The sequence below is a fragment of the Euprymna scolopes genome, chromosome 16 (assembly GCF_053919585.1).
Source record: "Euprymna scolopes isolate OS-2025 chromosome 16, ASM5391958v1, whole genome shotgun sequence".
In the NCBI taxonomy this organism is placed as follows: Eukaryota; Metazoa; Mollusca; class Cephalopoda; order Sepiida; family Sepiolidae; genus Euprymna; species Euprymna scolopes.
Window position 1 is genome coordinate 95,643,937 of NC_136497.1, and position 23,190 is coordinate 95,667,126.

Here is a 23,190-nt window from a genome sequence, read left to right on the forward strand (position 1 = left end):
ACAGTACTCCATCTTACGACATATTTGGCTCTTGTACAGGTAGAGAATTGCATCAGAAGCAAGCTATTTTATGGAGCTATAGAATGATCCAATTTTTCTACCTCAGATTGGAAGTAAAAGTCAGTCTCAGAGGATCATAAAAGTGGACTTTCAAAAGAGTCATTTATTTTAACTGGGGGATCAGAATGTTGATGGTGAAAAGAGAGACGTTTAGTTTTAAATGCTTTAAAAGTAACCAACCATTATTTTCCTATTATACTATGTACTTAAAGTCAGAAAAGAGATAATCAGAAAAATATTAATCATTGCTGCTCTTCAAAGTGTTGCCATAGATAGCTGTGTTGTCTGGATGAATGGCAATGAATGATATTTGGGAGATCAACGATGAAGATCAGAAAGAGAGTCATGCCTAAATGGATCTTTGAGGGATGCCAGCATCAAACTTGAACTATTTTTATGAACCTATAAGATTGATAATTGAGAGGTTATTTCTAGATATTCCATAGCTAGCAATCTTGTAAAGTAGACTTTTATGCCCAAATCCTATCAAATACCTTTGATATGTCAAGCGCTATTGCTCTAGAAACGAAGCCTCCCATCAAGATTTACTGATCCTGAATGATATTATAATCACCACATCAGCTGTTGATCTCAAATAACAAAAACCATATTGCTTGTCATTGAGTAGGCTGTTTTTGCCAATGTGATTGCCGACTTCTTGATTTGTCATGGACTTGAGCAACTTATTTATGATGTGCCTATAATGAGATGCAGAAAACTGATCTCCAATATTTTGAAATATTGGTCAGATTGATAAAGTTTTGCAAGGTATTGGGAACAATTTTGCCTTTGAGTGATGTTTATCCAGCTTTGTAAGAATGGGAGTCAGTTCCGGTTGCAGTTTTTTAAGCACTATTATTGGAATGTTGTCAAGGTCAGTTGAATTCATTGATTTCTTTTAAAATCATTTCGATTTATGGTCAACTGAAGTCTTTTCATCTCCAGATTTTGAACATTATTACTTTGTACTTAAAAAGTACAAGTTTGGATATTAAATTTGTTTTTACAATTTAACAAGTCCCCAGATATCAAGGCTCAAAGGTCACTCGAGGATAAGGGTTAGCGACCCCTCCTTGTAGAAAAGTGCCCAGTTGAGAAGTAATTAATGTTTTTAGCCAATTTTTCGATATTTGTCATCCGAAAGCTCGAGCTTTAAAACGATACTGATCTTGTGAAAATCCGTTGCCTCTGTCGAAAGTTTTAGACAAACATACAAACATACCTTTAAACAGACAGGTAAGATTTATATAAACAGGTAAAGTCAGTTTGTTTCTTGATTTGTGTCATCAATCATTTTTATCAAGTAAAATCACTGTTTGATTTTGACTCCTCAGTTTTTGTTTTTCTGTATGTAATGTTAATCATTTCCTTAGCGAGAAAAACATAATTCGATTTAGAAATTATTTAACCCAACCAAAATAATTTTCAAAATTATACCATATCGAGAAAAAACAAAATGGAAATAATTATATGTTACTTGTCTTTCGTCAACTTTTTACTTGCAAATTCTTTTCTTTTTTTTTTTTTTAATTTCTTTTTTTACATATCACTCATGTAAATAGTTAATGAAAGTAAAAATAATCCTAGGCAATGCAGATTAGGGGCAGTTTGTGCTTTATAAGTCAATACTAATGTTGGATATTGGGGCTCAAGGCACTCGAGGCAGGCAATAATGAGGATTCAAGTAAAAAAAAAAAAAAAAAAAAAAAAAAATTTCTGGGCGATGCTAGACAGTTACAGCAAGTGAATAACAAATGATGATCTGATTGTTTTTTACCACTGATGCAAAGGCGTCTCAATGACAATAAACAATTAAAACAGAACTTATGAATCAGAAATGGCATTTCAGAAGGAATGGAATCTTAACTTAAAAACAAATGTTTAAACAAGGAAGTCAGTCATTATAGAAAGACAGAAACACGTGTTGACTGAACTCTGCCTGTTATGCTGACTCCCCATCCCTTATTTCTGATTTCATACTGCATGTCCATCTGTCAAATAAATGCAATTGTTTTCATAACCAAAGATTTTGCCATTTATTTGATAAACACAGCAGTACATAACACATGTGATTTGGGTGTTGTCAAGTATACATGAAAGAAGAAACAGAGTTGTATCAAATAAATATACACCTGCATGTAATACTAAAATTGTGTAAGAGATGTCCACCTCATCATTTAGAAAAGAATTGTATTTTTAGGGACAGTTTTTAGCTATACCAAATCTTAAATATAGAGAATGAAAAATACAATAATACTAGACAAGTTGGAGCCTTAACACAAACCCTTTTTGAGCTTTTTCTTAATTTGCTTTTGTGTTGGTTCATCAAACTACCCAAGTTAAACTGATTGGCTTAATCATTTACCCTTGAGCCATATCAATTGGAATTAAACATGCTGTTGATCAACAATTAAATACCGTCTCCCAAAATAATTTGTGCCATCCAATTTAGATCTTAGTTTAATTGAAGTGAATTCATTTTTATACATGTAATTTTTTTTGTTTAATTTTTCCAAACAGTTTTGATTCTTTTGTTTCTGAGCTTGAGCTTCATAGCAACATAATGCATGTGAACTGTTTCAAAATGTACAAAGTCTCACCAAGTTGACATAATTCTTTTATGCCATTTGTTGCTAACATTCTAAATGCATATTGTTTAGATTATGATAAAAAGTTGATATCAGGTTTCTGAATTTTGGAGATAAGGATTGATTATTTGGACTACTGTTCTCATCTTGAGTGTTATTCACACAATGTCTGAGCCATAATCTCGGACTTTCTTCAGTTTGATAATCTGCACAGATCCTATGACATAATGGATAAAGTACTAAGTAAAATTCAGTTGTAAGTGACAGTCTTCTGGAAGTTAAAGTTTCAATCCTTAGTGCGAGCAATATGAAAAATACAATTAAGATTACTACCAAATCATAGCTGATGGAACAAGAGCATGCTACATGCACCGACTAAATAAAGAGTTCTGCTCAACATTCCAGGCAGATTCCAAAGTTTGACAGAAAGGTACTGGAATCACCCACATGGAAATTTGTAGAATCAGCTTTACTGAATAGAGAGATTTGTCTGCTATCTTCGTCAAGACATACCTGAAGAAGGTCATAAGTTAGATCAACCAAAATGTTGTGTGAATAATATTCAAGATGAGAACAGTATTTCAAATAATCCAAAAAGCATTAAAATCGTATGTCATAAAACTTGAGACATTCGTAAATGCAATACACAGATGCGAAAATAAACTGATAAATATAATAAATCGAAATACTAGCAACTATTTTCAAAGGAAATGCTCACAGATTGTAATAATATATAACACTAGATATGTGTAGATATTTATATATTCCTATGTAGAAGATTCACTCCTAAACTAATAAACCGACCATTATGATAATGGAACACAACAGCTGCTAAGTGTACAGGTAGATAATGTGAGTTATATTTAGTTTAGTTTTATACAAAGAGGGCACACAGCAGGTATTTGAAAATGATATATATTCCAAACTTCAGTTTCTTTTGGAGTATTTTCAATTTTTTATTTTTTTAGGGAACATAGTATGGACACAACATTCAGTTGAAAATTCAAATATTTCAGTTTTCAATTTCTTTTAAGACCTGTTAAGCCTTAAATGTTAAACATTTACACGAATCAAAATCATTTAATGAATTTTTATCAAAACTGGAACAAGGATTCTAGGCAAAGTTTCTTACCATGATATCTTGAATTTAATCTGTGTAAGGTGAAATAAAAATGTTCTGTTTGATGAACTGATTTTACCCATTCTGGAAGGGGTATTCATCTAGGAGTAATAATAATGGCTTTGACTACTAAGCATCACAACAATAATAAAAGCTGCAAAATACACTAGAAATTCAAATCAGTTTTACCAATGCCAAACTTATTAATAGTGATATGAGTAATAATGCAAGTAATAGTAATCGTGATTTAAGAATTGGTAGAATTCAAAATACCAACAGTAGAAGAACTGATAGCAGCAGCAGCAACAAATTGGAGACTCTCCTTACAACTGTGTAGATTAGCTAACATTAATCAATACGAAAAGATAAGATTGTCTGCTGCGGACACACTATGCATGACACAACCAATAATATCAAACAGTGTTGGCATTCATTTGTGCAATTATGCACACAGATTCAGAAAATCCAGAATTTATCCAGGTGCCTTATTATGTTCTGTTTTTAGTCTTTATTTTCAGTTTTGCTTCCATTGTTTGCATCTAAATCTAACTTCAGAAAAGGCAAGCTCATCTATTTTATTTACTTATATAATGTGTTAAAGAGATGTTCCTAGTATTCCTCAATTGAGCTCCACTCTCTAGTTCCTCCTTGTAAAGCATTCACAGCAAGAACTCTTTGATCTACCACAACTGCAAAGAAATTTCTTTTTCTCTATGTAAGGAACACCAAACGGAATTTGCATGAATACTTTCTTCCTGAAAACTTCCAATCTGCAGAACATATTGCCATGAGACTGCTTCACTTTCAATTACAACAAATCCAATGTAAAGCTATCCTCATAATCGAATTTTACCTTTACCTTGTAACAGTTCATAATTGTACTAATATCCCAGTATTTCAGAAAAACAATTTTTAAACCACATTCTTTAACATTCCTGCAACTTTTAGAATTTCTTGGTATCATGAAAATGATTCTGGATTTAACAGAGGGAAAAGATAGCAAAATACCAAAATCTTATGTACAAAATGTAAAGAAACTGGAATTTTAGAAAGGTTTGGATTCCAAATTTGCAGTTAGCTTAAGTTAACTGATGGCATGATATTTACACTTACATACATACAACTTTGTGTGTGTGTGTGTGTGTGTGTGTGTGCGTGCATGTATATGTATATCTATATATATATATATATATATATATTAGTGTTGTGCCGATGAATCGGAATCGGGAATCGGTTAAATCGGTAATTTTCGGGGAATCGGAATCGGAAAAATTTGTGTATAATTTCCGATTCCAAAATCGATTCTTTGAATATTTTTCAAAAGTTAATTTTCAATTGCTTGTACCGATTATAAATATTTATTTCTTTTAAACTATTAGTAAAACTAAACTCTATAGATCTACATACTCATTATAGAATGAAGTTCTCATAACAAAATCACGTAATTTCATTAAATAGTTTTTGTTTTACGCTCCCTGTACTAATTATCGCAGTTTTTTTAGGAAGATTCCGAATTTCCCAAATCGTTTTTACGGCATAAAATAAAAACTATTTGATGAAATTACGTGATTTTTTTATGAGAACTTCATTCCATAACGAGTACGTAGAATATATATATTTTTTTTATTTTTCGTTTTTTAACATAGTGTAAACTGCACAAGCACCCTTTTTTAATACGTGAAGACAGTTTAGAGCTTCATCCTAGATCTAAAAATAATTTGGTTTTTAGTGGGTTTACAAATATCGTCCAAAAGTAGAATTTCAATGAGGGGGGACTTTTAAATGTAAATATAATTTCTTTTTCAATCTGAAAAATTTCTAAATGTTTTCTCTTTATCTATTTTATCCAGACTTTGATAAATTCATTGTGAGATATTCATGTATATTTTTAACTTTTCCGAAACCTGAGAAAAATGCGACGGTGTCAGACAATGTGGCTCCAGGAAAATAAAATAAAACTCTATTCGTTTGAAATCTTTTCATATTAAACTCCTTGAGAAATTTGGCAAGTGGGTGTGAAAAAGTATTGTTGTCGAAACCAACAGCATCGAAGGTGTTAATTACCCCATAATACTTTCAACTCAACTTTTGAGTGAGATTGGCGGGCTTCAGCGAGGCCTCCGTGATATATATATATATATATATATATATATATATCTAACGGAGGCCTCGGCTTCAGACGGCATTGGCGCCGTCGTAGCAATCCTTAAGTATAAACATAAACAATACCGGCAGAATCAAAGAAAATCACACTGGAAGCATATTTCAAATTAAATCAAAGGCCAAGCCTTTTCACAATTTTGCCCATTCCTTGTTGGTCCCCCCCGATTTATCGGAGAGGGACTATAGTTTTCAGTGGCGTTCGTCCGTTCGTTCGTCCGGATGATTCCCGGATAACCGTCCATTACTTTTTTCTGACATTTTGCCACAAGTTGTACTCCAATACGTAGATGTGCACAACATCGAGTTTTTTTTTTTTAAGAAAACTCTCGTTGCTCCCCCAGGGGCTGAAAAGGGGTCAAAAATGACCAAAATGGCAAAAATGACACTTTTGGCCCCATAACTTTTTTCCCGTCCATTAGATTTTACTGAAACTTGTCCAAAATGTGAAGGCAATTGTTGCAAATGTAAATTCAGTATCGCTGACCCTGGCAAAACTCTGGTTTGCGCCCCCCGGGAACTTTTAGGGCTAAAAACCACCCCTTTTTTAGGCTCTTTTTTTCATATTTGTCTAAAATGTGATTATGTATCTCTATTTAGTGTTTTTTTATGGTGCTGAACTCAAATTTACATGTCTTAAGGCCTGAAACATAGCCGTTTGTCCATTTTTACAAGTAATCAGCACCCCCATGGGGCCAAAGAGGTAAAAAAATACATCAAAATGACTCTAAATAGACAAAATTGACATATTTTTCAGAATAACTTTTCATCCATTCATTAGATTTTTCTGAAACTTGGCAAAACCATGGGCATACCTGATATACACCTGATGGAAGTATCACTGACCCTGGGAAAAATCAGAGTCACAAGCCCTGGAGGTTTTAGGGCTAATATTGGGTGTGGAGCAAAAGTTGAACTTAGTCATTTTTCTGAAAACTTTTGAAAAAATTTTTTTCACTCAAAATTGTTTTTTATCAGTTATGTATCACGATTATTTATTTAGTATTGGAGGTAATATTTATTCACCAAGTAGAAATCGTCTGAAAGGCGAAACTGGAGAAATGTTAATGTTTTTACATTATAATTTAAGAATTTTAGGACTTAAATATGAGTAACAACGAGATACTTAAGTGTATTACATAACTAAATTATTATCTTGTAATCATTGTAATTAACCAAATTCTTTTTTAATTTTAAGGGTTCTTTAAAACGAAATAAAATCGATTTTTATAATTTATGCTTCGTACTACTGTTCTCATATTGAGTGTTCCTATTTACTTGCCCCCCCCCCCGAAAGTAAAGTTAGACACAAAGTCGTTTTTAAATGTGGGGAATATCCAGCTCCCAAAAGGGGCACTTTTGATCGGAACAAGAACCGGGCTCAAATTAATTTTCAATCGATATTTGCCCTTTTTTCCTAGCTGGCGAAAATGGCCCTTTTTCCTAAATTTCTAAATTTAATATAAAATGATCCCCCGTTTCCCAGCCATTCGAATCGTTTTAAAGCAGTTAACTAATTTTTTTACCATTGACTCACAACCCAATCGGCAAAATCATAAAAGCACAAATAATCGCTTTTTTTTTTTTGTATTATCACGGACTGAAGGTTAGTAGTAGGAAGGGTCCCTGTCTTTTATAAAATGGAGAATCGAACTTTTCTTTTCGCAACAAAAAGTTATAATTGCGATGGGCGAAAAATGAAAACGGAATAAAAACACCGATAATTTCACGAGAATACATTATTTACATCTACGTACCGTTTTACACGTAACTATTTAAAAATGAAATAAAAAGATTGCCTATAAACACTCATGATTATAAAATATATATATATATATATATATATATATATAAAACGATTAGGAATTTAAAATAGACGGTCAGTTTCACAAATAAATATAACGTAACATGAGCTGTAGTGTGTTACCAATTTTAAATTATGTGCGCTTATTGGGGATAGGGTGTCTACTTTTTAAGCGATTACACATGGTTTTACAACGTTGCAAACCGAACTTAATTTAGTGGGAAACACTTTAGTTAATATCCATAAAGAATTAGGATGGCCAGAAATGATGATCATTTTACGTTAAATTTATATTCGAAACTGATCTTACACTCTAAATTCTAAATGATCGCTTTTCTTTCCGCCAATTAAAAAAATTTTCTAACACGTAATCTATAAAAGTAATATTTCATTTTTGAATAGGGATTTAGCTGCGAGAGAAAGCACAGAAAGCTCACGTTAAAAATGGTTTTCATAATAGTAATATTATTATTTAGAAATTCATTCGTAACAATGAGATGTGGCTTTGCTAAGTGGTGTTGTTAAATATATTGTTCTTACATCGTTTTCTTATTTTGCCTACCAATCTTCGAATATTTTCCACTATTCATGTAAGTAGCATGTTATACAGTAAATACGAACTGGTACAATATAGCTTTGTTTTAAAATCAAAATAAATGTTTTGTTGTGTTACAATTTTTAATCAATTACAAGGCAAACATTTGAGATAAAATATACGCGGACATTAACCAGGGGTTTATGTAATAATTTGAAAATTTACGAAAAAACAAACAAAAAAAATCTCTAATTAAATATGTATAAATTTTACAAGAATCGGAATCGGATCGGAATCGGAAATTTTGAACGGAATCGGAAAAAATTTTGGCATCGTCCCATCACTAATATATATATATATATATATATAAAAATCTAATTCTTGGTTCGTTCGTTATTGATAGTCTAAATAACCACTAGACCGATTGCTTCAACATTTTAGTATAATATGTTTAATGTACTCATGCATGTTTTTATATATCTCTTTAATTATATCATTATACTTAATTTTTCTTTAATAAATAGGTGGTTTTCTTTGTAACGATGTAGCCATTTTTTTATTTGGGGACATATATTTATCAATGCCTGCCGTCACGTGACATCACTAAAAGGAAGACTGGAGTTTAGGTGGAAAAATGATCTTGAACCCTTTATCGCTTAAAAGGAACTAAATTCCTGTAGTCACCATTACGTTACCATGAAAATAATGTTAACATTTTGTAAATAGTTTTGATTTAAAATTTATTAAAAAAAAAAAAGGTATTCATTGTTAAAAATTTTTAAACAATGAATACCTTTTTTTAATGATAAGCAATATTAATAGAAATATTAAATTATCAGAACATATAAAACAAATTTACATATGAATTGAACTTTTTATAATGAAAACCTTTTTATTTTAATTAAAAGCAATATAAATAGAACTTTTTATAATTTTAAATAATGTGATTTTTTTCTCATTCAAAATTGAATCACATGATTATTATTAAATCACATGAGTATTCTATTGCAATTTATTAATTTTCACATGTATTCTCTTTCAATTATTTTCAATTTTGGGGGGAAAAAATTTGAAATTTATTACTTTTTCCTTCTTTCACAATTAAAATGTGAAAAGGCTTATATTGTTTGTTAAAAATTAAAATTGGAAAAGGTCTGTAAACAATATTTCTTTCAAAATTATTAAAAAAAAATCTATTTTGTTGTGCAAAATTAAAAGTTAAAAACTATGGCCACCACAAATAAATAAAAAATTATATTGCTCAATATTCATAAAACTACTTATTTGTGGAAAATTTAAATGCAATATTCGTTTTCAGCATATCCGAAAACCTTTAACAGTTGTAAGATGGAAACCAAGTAAAAATTTACCATGTAAAATTATAAAAAGTTCAGTACTTATGTGTTTATGGTACCATGCTAAAATAATAACATTATTTCGAAAGCCATTCTTAACATAAGGAGGGTGTTTTGAAACTATTCTGTGCTACCACCTAACAATTTAATGATAAAAAGATATTGTGAAACTTGAATTTAACCTGAAAAATAAAATAGCGCAATACTAAAAATACATTAGCACCAAAGTTCTATTTATATTGTTAAAAATTAAACATAAAAAATACAAATATGTTTATATTAGTGAAAATTAAATAAATAAAAAAAAGGTTTATATTGTTTAAAATTATAAAAAGTTTTATTTAAATTGTTTAAAACTTTTTTTTTTAAAGAGGAAGCGCTTCTACACTATCAGAACGAAATTTTGTATGGAGTTTTCAGAAAAAAAAAAAACAATGGTTTCTACTGATTTTTTTGTTAATCCTAATAAATTACAATATTAGCTTCTAAATTCTGCAGTCGAATTACTGAATTATTAGACTAAACAATTGTAATCGTGTAAACAGGTGAAAAATTGCAGCCATTTTTTATATCGAAATGGAAAATTACCTCCCTTTTGAACTCTACTGTGTCTTACATAAGCAAATACAATCGTTTCCTTAAAATTTTATTTTTATTTTCTTTAATAAATAATTTTCTACCTTCTCGATTTTCATAAATTTTTGGGTATAATCATCTTAAAAATATGAGGAAAACGTAGATAACATTGTTTTCATATAAAATTCAGTATTACGATTTCCGAAATTTCGTCCCAATAGTGTAGGAGCGCCAAAAATAGTTCTGTTTAAAATGAATAGAAAACTGTTTATTCTTTTAAAATAATTGAAAAAATTTTAAAGTTCTGTATGTATTGTTTAAAAAAATATGTATAAAAAGTGTTTATTCCGGTTTTAAAAAAGTTGTTTTCATATTGTTTATATTTAAAAAAAAAAAAAAAAAGAAGTTCTGCTTATTTAAAATTGATAACTTCTGAAATACCGATATCATTGCTTTTATATTGTTGGCATAGTAACATAACGGTGATTAGGGAGTTTTGTTCCTTTCATGTAATAAAGGTTTAGAGATTATTTTTCCACCTAAACTCCAGTCTTGCCACAAATCGATCATTGTGGATAATCTTTTTACTATTCAGGAAATTAAAGATTCAATTAGATTCCTATTTTAGTCACCTAAATTATTAGTGTGAAATGAGTTTAGGAATTTATATCCAAACCTAAATATTATTTTTACTTAAAAAATAACAACGTTAATACACTAAGTTAGGTAAAATTTGCAGAGAATGCTTTGCTTTACGGTTGTTGTAAAAATGGAATGGAAATTTAAATTTCATTCCCTTTTAAATTCGGTACATTTTTACATTACGTCCAACTAACTTATCGTTCACATTCGACATGTCAACTTTTATAGGTTTTTAGGTATGCTGCCAATGTTAGGGGTGTCTATTTCGAAAGCTGTTCTTAACATGGGAGAAGTTGGGAGTGTCTATTCCAAGAGCCATTCTTAACATGGTTAGATTGGAGTGTTTATTCATTGTAAACATATCAGACAACCAATAAATGTCAACATTTCCAATGTGAACGGTAGTTAGACTTATGTAAAAAATAACAAAAACATATACCAAACTGACTTTTTTCGTTTAAAAATGGAATTATATCCTTTTCGTTAATAATTTTTTTTATTTTAAATATTTCGTGTTTTATATATATATACAAAGTACAATTGTTGAATGTTATTCTTTTAATTATATTCGTTTGGGGAGGGGGGGGCACAATTAAAAAAATAATAAAAACAGAGCAAAATTTAAGTTTCCGTTTCATTTTTACAACAACCGTAAAACAGCGCATACTCCGCAAGTTTTATCGTAAGTTATAAATATCTAGATCTACTTACTAGAAACCCATAAAAATATGGTAGCTGAGTGTCAAATCTGCTTAAAATAGTGAGAAAAAAAAAAAGAAAAATAGAATCTCTCCCAAACATACTAGCAATAATTTGGTTTTGTTCTTTCCTGCAGTGTTTCCAATAAGGAGAATTGATTTACTAGGATTTGTATTAGAAGCTGAGCACTTATTAAAATTATTTAATCGTTGAATCTTTTGCATTTTGGTTAAATTTGTTAGTTTGTAATCGCTGATAGCTCAATCAAAAAATTGAACAAAAGACGAAATTAAAAAGAATGGTATTCATGCAGAATTTGACCCCCCTGCCCCCCGGATTCCAATTATGGTTAGTGTTTGACCGGCAATCACCAGATTCAGCCGAGCGCTGTTCAAATACTGAAACACTAAAATCAACATTTTATTTTTTTTTTTTTTTTGCATAATTAATTAATGATGGGAGCATTTTTTCTGTTTATTTTCTTAACATCTGTTGACAAAAAAATAATTTGTACATTCTCTAGAAAAAAAGTCCAACTTTTCTCTACTTTCACCTATTTACAGTGTTCATATAAAGCATTCATCTTTTCTTTTTATAATAAAGATTCTTTTTTCAAAAAGAAACGTTTACTGCCAACTTTCTTTTTAAAAAAAAAAAAAGTGCAAGTTTTCCTTGGGAAAAAAAAAAAAAAAAAAACCTTTCATCTAACAATTTATGGTAAAAAATTCATCTTTTCTTGGGGGGGAAAAAAAACAACTTTCATTGATAAAAAAAATTGCAAAAAATAATAAAAGTAAATAAACAATACAAAATGCAATTTTTCTTGAGGAATGTGTTCCATTTTAACAAACTGAGCCACAGCAACGCGTGGCTGGGTACAGCTAGTATATAATATATATATATACATACAGACACTAGCTAAATTAGTCACAGGTAATCTAGTGTGTATATGTATATACATATATATAGACGATGCTCTATTTACATCAACAGCCAGGCCAAGAGAGTATAATAATACAATTAAAAAATTACATAACTTTTTTAAGAATTTTGGCCTTTCTATAATTATTGAACCAAATAAAAAACTTCAGATTTTCTAGACATTACACTTAATCTTAATACTGAAACTTACAGCCCCTATCATAAACCAAACCTTACGCTTTTATACGTCCATAAATCTTCTAACCACCCCAATTCAATTATAAAATCTATAGTAACATCCGTCTCTAGAAGAATTTCTACGCTTTCAGCCGATAAAAAAACCTTTAATCAAAATGCTACTTTCTTCAATAATGCCTTAGGAAATTCAGGATACAATGAAAAGATTCAATATAACCATTATGCTCCACCTGTATGCCATCTTAAATCTGTAATCACACAAAATATGACTCACAAGAAACCAGTTCAAATAATAAGATCTGCTGCTATCAATAGCAATGGTCCACTCCACAAATATAATCCGAACCAACATGCTAATCGTAATACTTCTAACCCACTCTGTCGCACTAGGAGAAAGAAAAATATTTGGTTTACCCTCCATTTAGCATAAATGTTAAAACTAATATACCTAAAGAATTCTTCAATATTGTAGAAAACTCTTTCAAATACCCACACAGATATAGTTCAATTTTTAACAAAAACTCAATAAGAATTTCTTATTCTACTATGCCTAATTTAGCACAAAGAATCTTAGCATCTAATAATAAAAAAATTAAATCAACCCAAAAAATCCCTTTCCCAATCCAACCAAAAGGAAACTGCAACTGTATTAACAAACATCTTTGCCCACTCAATAATGATTGCATCCATAAAGATGTAATATATTCATGTACAATTACAGAGCTCCCACGCAATTCTCCCATAATAGACAATAACATTTTGCCACCAAATTATCCTTCCTCCCTCTGATATAATTATTAATCCAACAAACGAATCAACCAGCCCCTCTATTTTCAATCATACAACCAGCTATAATAATAATAATAATAATTTTTCATAGCAGCCATCCTAACACTGATAACACTAATTATCCCCTTCAAACCAATCCTGCTACAATTACTGTCCTACCCTCTGTTCATCAAAATAAACAAAATTTAAATTCTCTTCCCAGTATAAATCAACAAATTAATATTAATTCTCGACCCTGAGCTATTAATAAAACATATACATATATAGGTGCTACTTCAACTTTAATAAAGAAAAGAATTTCAAACCACACTTCTTTCAATAACCAAAATTCAAATAATAACCAGGGAACTTCTCTAACTACACTGGTTAAAAAGCTTAACTCTGCCAATACCCACTTTTCAATTAAATGGACCATCCTAAAAAAAGTTAAGTCTTACACTCCAGGATCTAAGTCTTGTCACCTCTGTACATCTGAAGCTATAACTATTATAACCTCCCCTCAAAGTAGTAATATAATAAACTCTAAAAACGAACTGATCTCCTATTGCAAACATATGTCCAAGTTTAAATATGGTAAATTTGAAATCACATAGCTATTAATTTAACCCTTCAAATATATATCTTTTCCCATAATTTTTTTTTTTTTTTTATAATCTTACCTTCTAAGCTTTTTATATTTTTAATTTTATTTGTTTTTCTTTATTTCTTTGGCCGGTTTTCCATCTGCTGTCTCCGTTTTATGGTATAAGTATACCTATTAATTAAATATATACATCAACCTACTCATTTTTATTCTATGTATTTGTTTACTTATATTTCACTATATGCATTTACATACACATTTATTTGCCTTATTCCGGAGTTTGTAGATACCGGCCTTTCCCTCCCCTTATTTTGTATGTAAGTATGTATGTTTTTGTTTAACTTGTATATGTTTTTGGATATGTGTATATATTTATGCATGCATGTGTGTTTGTATATATATATGTATGTGTGTGTGTTATTGTATATGTATACATATATGTATATATATTTATATGCATGTGTGTATGTATATACATGTATGTGTGTATTTGTGTGTCTGTATGTATGTATATATATATATATATATATATGTGTGTGTGTATATATATAATTTTCTATTTTTTATTTATTTTTTTTATTTATTTACTTTCACTTTTTTTTTTATATATATATAACAGACGCCCCATTTCTTAAACTTGGCCATTTATTTGTTCTTCTGATCAGTTTTCTTAATTTAATTCTGGGACTTTCACGTGCATATCTAAGCTGACCTAATTATTAACGCTAACTTTCGCGCTTTTTGTTTGGGTCAGTTTGACCTTGCTTTTCAAATTTAAACTTTCACCGCTTTCCATTTGTTTTTTGTTTTTTTAAACCTTAAATTTTTTTGATTCATCCAGCCTTGACAGACGTGTTTTAAATTTTATCTCCAGTGCTTCTCTTTTAATGATTTGGAATTCATTCTATTTGCGCTTTTTTTCCAAGGAACTCTGCCTTTTGGATTATTTTGGACCATTTGGAATTTATCCATTGGATTGAAATTTTAAATTCGACCGTTTTGGATTTACCATTTTTGGATTTTTACCCTTCACCGGACTATCCATTCATGTGAAATCTTTTTATCATTTTTCTTTTGCCTCCTGTTCCCCTTACCTCACCCTTTTTTTAACTAAGTAAGATCTGTGACTTACTTGTAGTTTCATTAAATACTTTTATATGCAAAATCCGATCCTGCATTTTGCTAATTCCTGCCCTCTGATGAGAAGGAGAGTATTTCTTCGAAACTCTGCGGATTAAGGACTATCCACTTATCTTGTGCTTCCTTTTTTAAAATTAAATATGTTTTTAACTCTTTTTCAAGATGTCTTTTAACATGTTTTATTAATCATTTGTTCATATTATAAGCTCTATTTCCTTTTCGGTTTTATTGAGCTTTTACATCTGGCTGAGTTTATTTTACTTGTAAATATTAACTCTTTAATATTTATAATATATTTTAAGTTTACCATTTTGATTACCTTGGTAAACTTATCGTAATTTTTATTTTTATATATATATATATATATATATATATATATATATATATGGTGGTCAAGGTCTGGTGTGAATGTGTGTTAAAAGCACGCAGATGTTTTAGCATAATACTGTGCTTCTCCCAGAAAAATCAATCCCACGTGCACGTCGTGACTACTGCCATGCAGACAGGGTTCTGATGAACGGCTAGTGTCCTGAACCGTATAACTGGACCTCCACTGCCTTGTGGGCCAAGGTTCTTTGAACCAAAGGCTAAGGGTGAGGTAACCCTGACAGAAACCTCCAGAGGAGCTTAGGCCCTGTCAGCTGCGGCATACATGACCCACCAGCGTGTGGAGTATGCTCTGGTGCCCACTTATGGATCAAATGGCATGGTGGGTAGAGAGGGCTCCAGTAAGCCATGGTAAAGGCGGCCTCTCTAGGAGAAGGAAAACCCCGATATAAAACCTGTGGTGACTGCTGCTTCCAATGATGTTGAATTGCTCTTCTTTGTGATTCAATGTGGCAGTTGTTTAGAGAGTGGGATTGTCTCAGTGCAAAGTCTTTCCTCACTATAAAAAGCTTTAAGCACAGGCATTACTTGATATGCAATGGAATACACGTTTTGCAATCAGTGTGTATCGATAACAAAAAGGCTGGCTGTAGCCTGAAACGGCAAGCAGACATTAAATGAGGACCGATGCAGATATGGGTGTGAATGGCAATAAAGGCTCTGGAACATCCAAGGTCCGGCCTGGTAGGTGTTCAGGGTGTGGCCTGGTAGGTGTTCAGGCACCACAGCTTGGACCCGGTCATCACTGGATGTGTTGGACTATAGAAGGTTCATAGAGGTGACCATTCGGCACATGCTGCTAGTTGGGATGGATGGCTCTTGTCTGAGAGAGGCCCCGTGTTTTGACAAGCTTCTGGGTTTGACCTTTACTACTGATCTGAAATGGAACACGTACATCAAGTCTGTTGCCAAGGTCGCTGGAAAGATGGTGGGATCTTTCTATCGCTCCCGAAGATATCTCACTACTGATGCAATTCTCTATCTATATAAAAGCCAAGTACGTCCAAGGATGGAATACTGCTGCCATATCTGGGCAGGAGCTGCTAAAAACAGCCTGTCCTACCTTGACAGAGTACAAAATAGACTTTGTGGCTTAGTGGGGGATGCCCTTTTCTCTAACCTGCAACCTCTCTCCCACAGAAGAGACGTTGCGAGCATATCCTTGTTTTATCGTTATTTCCATGGCAGGTGCTCGTCTGAACTCCAATCTCTGGTCCCCCTCGCCAATCTTTCACGAAAAACACCCGTCTAGCCGAATTCACTTTGAAAAATTTCCCTCACTCTTTATCTGTGCCTAAATCAAAACATGGATTCCATGAACAAAGCTTCTTTCTTAGAACTGCACGCCTGTGGAACTCTGTTCCGTCTGCCTGCTTCCCACCTGACTACAACTTGGATTTGTTCAAGTCCAACGTTAACAAATTCCTAATGAACCGCCCCCTTAAGTAAACAATTCATCAAATCTCCACACTAACATAATGTACATACTTGCAATAACCCTTATCCCTGAGTGGCTTCTGGGCCTTGATAAGTGGTGACCACTGTGTAAAAAAAAAAAAAAAGTTACGCTCATGTTTGCATCATTTCAGCCAGAGATATATTAAGTAATGGCAATAGTCGAGAATGAGTTGCTGCCATCATCATATATATATATATATATATATATAAAAAGGAGAACCAAGAGTTGCTGCCATCATCATATATATATATATATATATAAAAGGAGAACCAAGAGCCAGAAGGATGATGTGATGATATTCTTTACTCTATCTTATGAAAGGCAAACATTCTCAAATGAGGAGATAAAATATGTTTAGAAATTTTAAAATGTTTTCATAATATGTAATAATATAGGTAACAAATATTGGTAATCCTCAAGTAGCCTTGATAAGGTGACTTGTTTGTAAAAGGTAATTAGTGATCTAATGATATATAAATCTTATTTAGTTCCAATAGATATTTATGTGTGTTGTTCCAAACCATCACATAGTATACTTATGTTGCTCATGGCTATCCCCATATTACAGGACGAATTTGCATCACATCCAGTCCTTGTGGGGAAGTTGGTGGATAAAGATAAGTAAGCAAAGGATATAAACTTTCTGAATAAACAAGATTTTTTTTTAATCTGAAATTATTTATTTCCTACCATTTTATGTGATTTAAATGTGTTTTCTTTATGCATTTGATTTAAATCATATAACCTTAATGTATAATCTATAATATAAATCTCACCTGGCTGTTTAAATGTATGTCTGCCTAAAACTTTCAGCAGAGGCAATAGACTTTCACAAAATCGGTATCATTTTAAAGTTCGACCCTTTGGACGACAAATATAAAAAAAATCGCAAAAAACTAATTCCTTCACTCTCAACTACAGAGAAAGGTTGCTTTTTTCGACAATATTTTCGATTGACTAGCCTAAATTAGCTTCAAGTTTGGCAATGGATGCAACAGCAAAGACGTCACTTTTTTTTCACGTTCTTTTCTTCCTTCGTAGTACAGGTTAGAGCCTACCTCCCTACTACCACCTTGTTGTTTTTTTGCGCTCAATACCCACCTCCAAACACCTGGGTAATGTTGGGCAACCAGGCTAGTTTAAAATGTGTTAAAATGTAAATGATTACTTCTCAGCTTTTGGGTTGTGATCAAATAAAGAGTTCTCTCCTTACAGAGTTGACTTTTCTCCTAGATGGGGAAGCAAGTGATTAGGAATTTCAATGTTTTACAAATAAACAATATAATTATTCAGAATTGGATGAAAAGAAAAGAAAAACTGAAATTGCTTTTGGTTATTTGTAGAAGGGAGGAATGTAACAGATTTGGGTCGTATGATTAGCTAGCGAGTAGATTAGCACAGAAAATATGTAAGTTTGTACATTTAAGCTTGCGGTATTAGAAAAGAAAATAGTTTTGAAAATACTGTAAAACATTTGACAATAATAAAATTTGTAACGATAACAATCAGGCCGAATTGAACAATAACAAGTTGAGGCAATAACAAAAGTTGCCCTCATTTAAAAGCACAAGAGATGACACAATTAGAGTTTAAGGATAAAGAAATATTTCATGATTTTAAGTTAATGATTAATCTGGAGTTGATTTTTAGTTACAGAATTGTGCACTTGATGTTGCGACTATTTCTTGTAAATCCAGGAAGTCAAGAGGGTGTTTATGGCCCAAGATGTAAAAACTAGTAAAGAAAGGGAACTCAACATTGTGACTCCAAACACAACGGGAACATGGAACTGAAATAAAAGCTATATTTTAAGTTTAACAAGAAAACATTAGTGTGAAGCATTCTTTGTGTTAAACAGATGTGTATACACACGCACACATTTATATAAGGTTAGATAATTATATGCACACATGACAACTGCATGGTGTATATTGTACATACATGACTGTAACATGACGATTCATAAAAGGTTGATATGCCTATGCAACAAACAATAGGCTTTATTCTTCAATAGAAATGACATTTTGGCATTAGCTACTTTAGGAATTAAAAAAAAAATAATACAAACCTGCCGAGAGACAGATGGTTTCTCCAAATTTTGCAATATAATCAGGTAAGAGGCTGCAGTTTTTAACCTGCCACTTTCAAGACATTCCTGAAAATAAAAAATACATTTTTTCAGTAGAAGATTAAATACAAAATAAAATTAAGTTATATATCTATGTGCCACATAACATTAACAAAAAAAAAAAAAAAAACAATACATTAATACAAAAAACAACACATACATTCACACACAAATGTTCACTGAAATACTAACATCTATTATTAATAATATTATGTACGAGCAGGATTCATGGAAATTCCATGGAATGAGAAATATATTTAATCAAATGTTTTGGTCAAGCTGATGTTTTTCCGGAGAGCGCAAAAAATTAGTTTTTGGGGCAGAAAAACCAATAATTCGCAGCAAATATGAATTTAACATTTCTACGAAAATAGTGTCCATTATATTTTAAATATAGAACTGACACAAATGAGATAAATTAATAAGTACTGATAAATACTCAGAAAGTAATACTGTGCTACATAGTTCAACACAAATAATAATATAAGACACAATCTTTAATTTACTCCTCCAGTCCAACACCCCTTTGCAGACAATGTTTTTTGGGTTTTTTTGGTTTTTTTGGGGTTTTTTTGCACATTTTCTTTTGAATGGTTCCTTTTTTTACATAACATTTTGCTGACTTCTTCCTTCAGTGAAGAACTGCTACACGTTGAAATTGCAAGTTCCCACTATTACAACAATGAGCATATTATCATGATATGCAAAAACGAAACTACATCAAAGGAAGGTCACTTATTCTTGTTGCCAGACTGATCCTTTGAAAACCAAATTTCATGAATTTGGACTTTTTTTCAAGCAGTTTGGTCATCAAACATTGTATTAGGCCTTTTTCAAATCATAACGTACGGACTAAGGAAGGAAGGAACAAACAAAACATTACATAGATACTTTCATGACCAGAACTTTACATTGCGAGTGAAATAGTCACATTTGCAAGTGATTTTTCCAAGTGGTGACTAGAAATAAGAAAATGCTTATCTTTCAGCGATTGTGTCCTTTTTTTTTTTTTTTTACCCGATAATCTACAAAATCATTGAATGAAAGATGTCTTTTTAATCCATGTTTTTTTTAATAAAACGAGCGAAGTCAAACTATTTAAACAATAAAAGTTTAATAGAATGTACTCTTTTTTTTGTATTATTTAACGAAAGCTGTTTAAAAAACATCTGAAGAAATTCAAATGCTATACCTTCAAATCTTGATGTAAAATTTGATGGCTATTTAAAATTACACTTATTTTTTTAAAAAAATACAGAAAAATCTTCATGATGTACCGTTTTGTCACGGAATGAAGATGTCACATTCCAAAACATGGGTTTGGCTAGTAAACGAAAATATTTAGTTATCAAAGATCAACTAAAGATAAATTCGTCAGTGGATCCCTGATAACATGACCTAAAGAACAATTTAATTCAACGTTTTTGCATATTTTTATATTAAGAATATTATAACTTCTTAATAAGTGACTTATGCAGAAATCCTTTTGCCTAAAAGCAAAGTGTAGTATCTGTTCTGATACTTTATCATTTCTTTGCTCGATTAGTGAAAGAGAAATCCTTCTAGACTGAAGAAATTACTATTTCTGACCTAATATAGAGAGAAATCTAAAGTTTTTGTTTATTATATTTTAGACATCTATATAAACATTCTTCAGGCGCATCAACATTTATACATATCAAAAGAGTAATTTGCTGTTTTTTCTTCTAGATAAACTTAAATAGTTATAGTTTTCGAAAACATATTTTAAAGTGGGATTGCTTCTTTTAAAATATTAGATATCAATCAATGAGTCCGATTTTGTTAACTATTTTCATTCATAATCAATGGAAATTTCAATGATAGACAAGTCATGAAAGATTTGTCTTAAGCTTTTTGCCTCCTGAAATAAAAATACTAAAAATAAAAATTTATATATATTTAAGATAAAAGATAAATATTGAAATTAAAAATAATGATAAAATAAATACTAAAAACACTAAAAATAAAGATAAAAATAAATACTAAAAATAGATATTAAATAAAAACAGATATTAAATAAAGATAGATAGAAAATAAAGACAGATATTAAATAAAGACAGATATTAAATAAAGATAGATATTAAATAAAGATAGATAGAAAATAAAGATAGATAGAAAATAAAGATAGATAGAAAATAAAGATAGATAGAAAATAAAGACAGATATTAAATAAAGATAGATATTAAATAAAGATAGATATTAAATAAAGATAGATATTAAATAAAGATAGATAGAAAATAAAGATAGATAGAAAATAAAGATAGATAGAAAATAAAGATAGATAGAAAATAAAGATAGATAGAAAATAAAGATAGATAGAAAATAAAGATAGATAGAAAATAAAGATAGATAGAAAATAAAGATAGATAGAAAATAAAGACAGATATTAAATAAAGACAGATATTAAATAAAGATAGATATTAAATAAAGATAGATAGAAAATAAAGATAGATAGAAAATAAAGATAGATAGAAAATAAAGATAGATAAAAAATGAAAATAGATAGAAAATATATATAGAGTATGGCATAAAGGTTTACTTCACAAGATCTCCAGCTACGGTATAGCTGGAAATGTCTTAATTATTAAATCATTTCTCTCTGATATGTTCATAAGAGTAGTGGTTGATGGGCAGAAATCAGAAGCTCTTAGTATTAATGCTGGAGTCCCTCAGGGGTCCATCCTGGGCCCAACTCTCTTCCTGATCTATATTAATAATCTTCCAAATCACATCCTTACATCATTTGTAGACATCTATGCTGATGACACTACTATCTATGGTAGCACATCTAAGACCGTAAACGACCAAGTTCTCTCTGATTCTCTCTCCTCTGATCTTGAGCATGTGGTATAATGGGGAAAAAAGGTGGCCTGTTTTAATGCATCTAAAACCAAACTTTTATCTTTACATCATCAACGCACTGATCCCCATCTGGCATCAATTGAAATGAATGGCTCTCGTCTTGGGAAGGCCTCATGTTTTCACAAGATTCTGGGCTTGACCTTTACTCCTGATCTTAAATGGAACACATACATTAAATCTGTTGCCAAGGCCGCTGGAAAAATGGTGGGATCCTTCTATCGATCCAGTAGATATCGCACTGCTGATGCAATTCTATCTACATAAGAGCCAGGTACGTCCAAGGATGGAGTACTGTTGCCACATCTGGGCAGGAGCTGCTAGAAAGGACTTATCCTGCCTTGATAGAGTTCAAAATATACTTTGTAGCCTTGTGGGGGATGTCCTTTTCTTTTCCCTGCAACCTGTTTCTCACAGAAGAGATGTTGCGAGTTTGTCTCTGCTTTATCGTTATTTTCATGGCAGGTGGTCGGGTGAGCTCCATTCTATGGTCCCCCCCCCCTCGCCAAACTTTCACAAGAAACACCCGTCTAGCAGAAAACACTATCACTAGTTTCCCCCACTCTTTATCTGTGCCTAAACCTAAGCGTAGATTCCATGAGCAAAGCTTCTTTCTTAGAACTGCACGCCTATGGAATTGTCTTCCATTTTTCTGCTTTCCAGCTGACTACAATATGGTTGTCTTCAAGTCTAACGTAAACAAGTTTTTGATGAGCCGTTCCATATAAGTTAACAAATTTACCGAATCTCCATTACTAACAGTTACTATATTGTCCAATTTCTACTGTACACTCTTTAACCCTTATCCTTGAGTGGCCTCTTGGCCTTGATGAGTGGTGATGCCTATGTAAAAAAAAAATAGATATAAAATAAAATAGATATAAAATAAAAAAGAGTGGTGCAAAACTAAACAAATCTAAAATGTATCACTTTTATGCTCAAGTGCAACGAGAATGCAAGTGTGAGATACAAACAGCAAATACATTTGAGCCTTGACATTTTAAATAGTGAATATAACTGATAACCAATGCAATTTTAGTACATACATATTTATTTACCTGCCTGCCTGCCTGGTGCAATATTCACTCTGGTTGGACTGAGCAGATTTCCTCTAAAGGAAGAGGTTTCTAGGGAATATTACATTCAGAAACTGTTCCCAGTAGCAT

General features: G+C 31.3%; 1 protein-coding gene across 5 annotated transcripts in view; it reads right to left on the bottom strand.

Moving 5' to 3' along the window:
• The window catches only part of LOC145296022 (guanine nucleotide exchange factor subunit RIC1-like), a 317,949-nt gene that overhangs the window by 70,020 nt on the left and 224,739 nt on the right, over nt 1-23,190 (bottom strand). For all 5 annotated transcript variants that reach the window (XM_080142059.1, XM_080142062.1, XM_080142061.1 and 2 more), the window contains one exon: nt 19,085-19,171. In XM_080142059.1, coding sequence (XP_079998185.1) covers nt 19,085-19,171 — 87 coding nt within the window. The remainder of the gene's footprint in view (nt 1-19,084; nt 19,172-23,190) is intronic.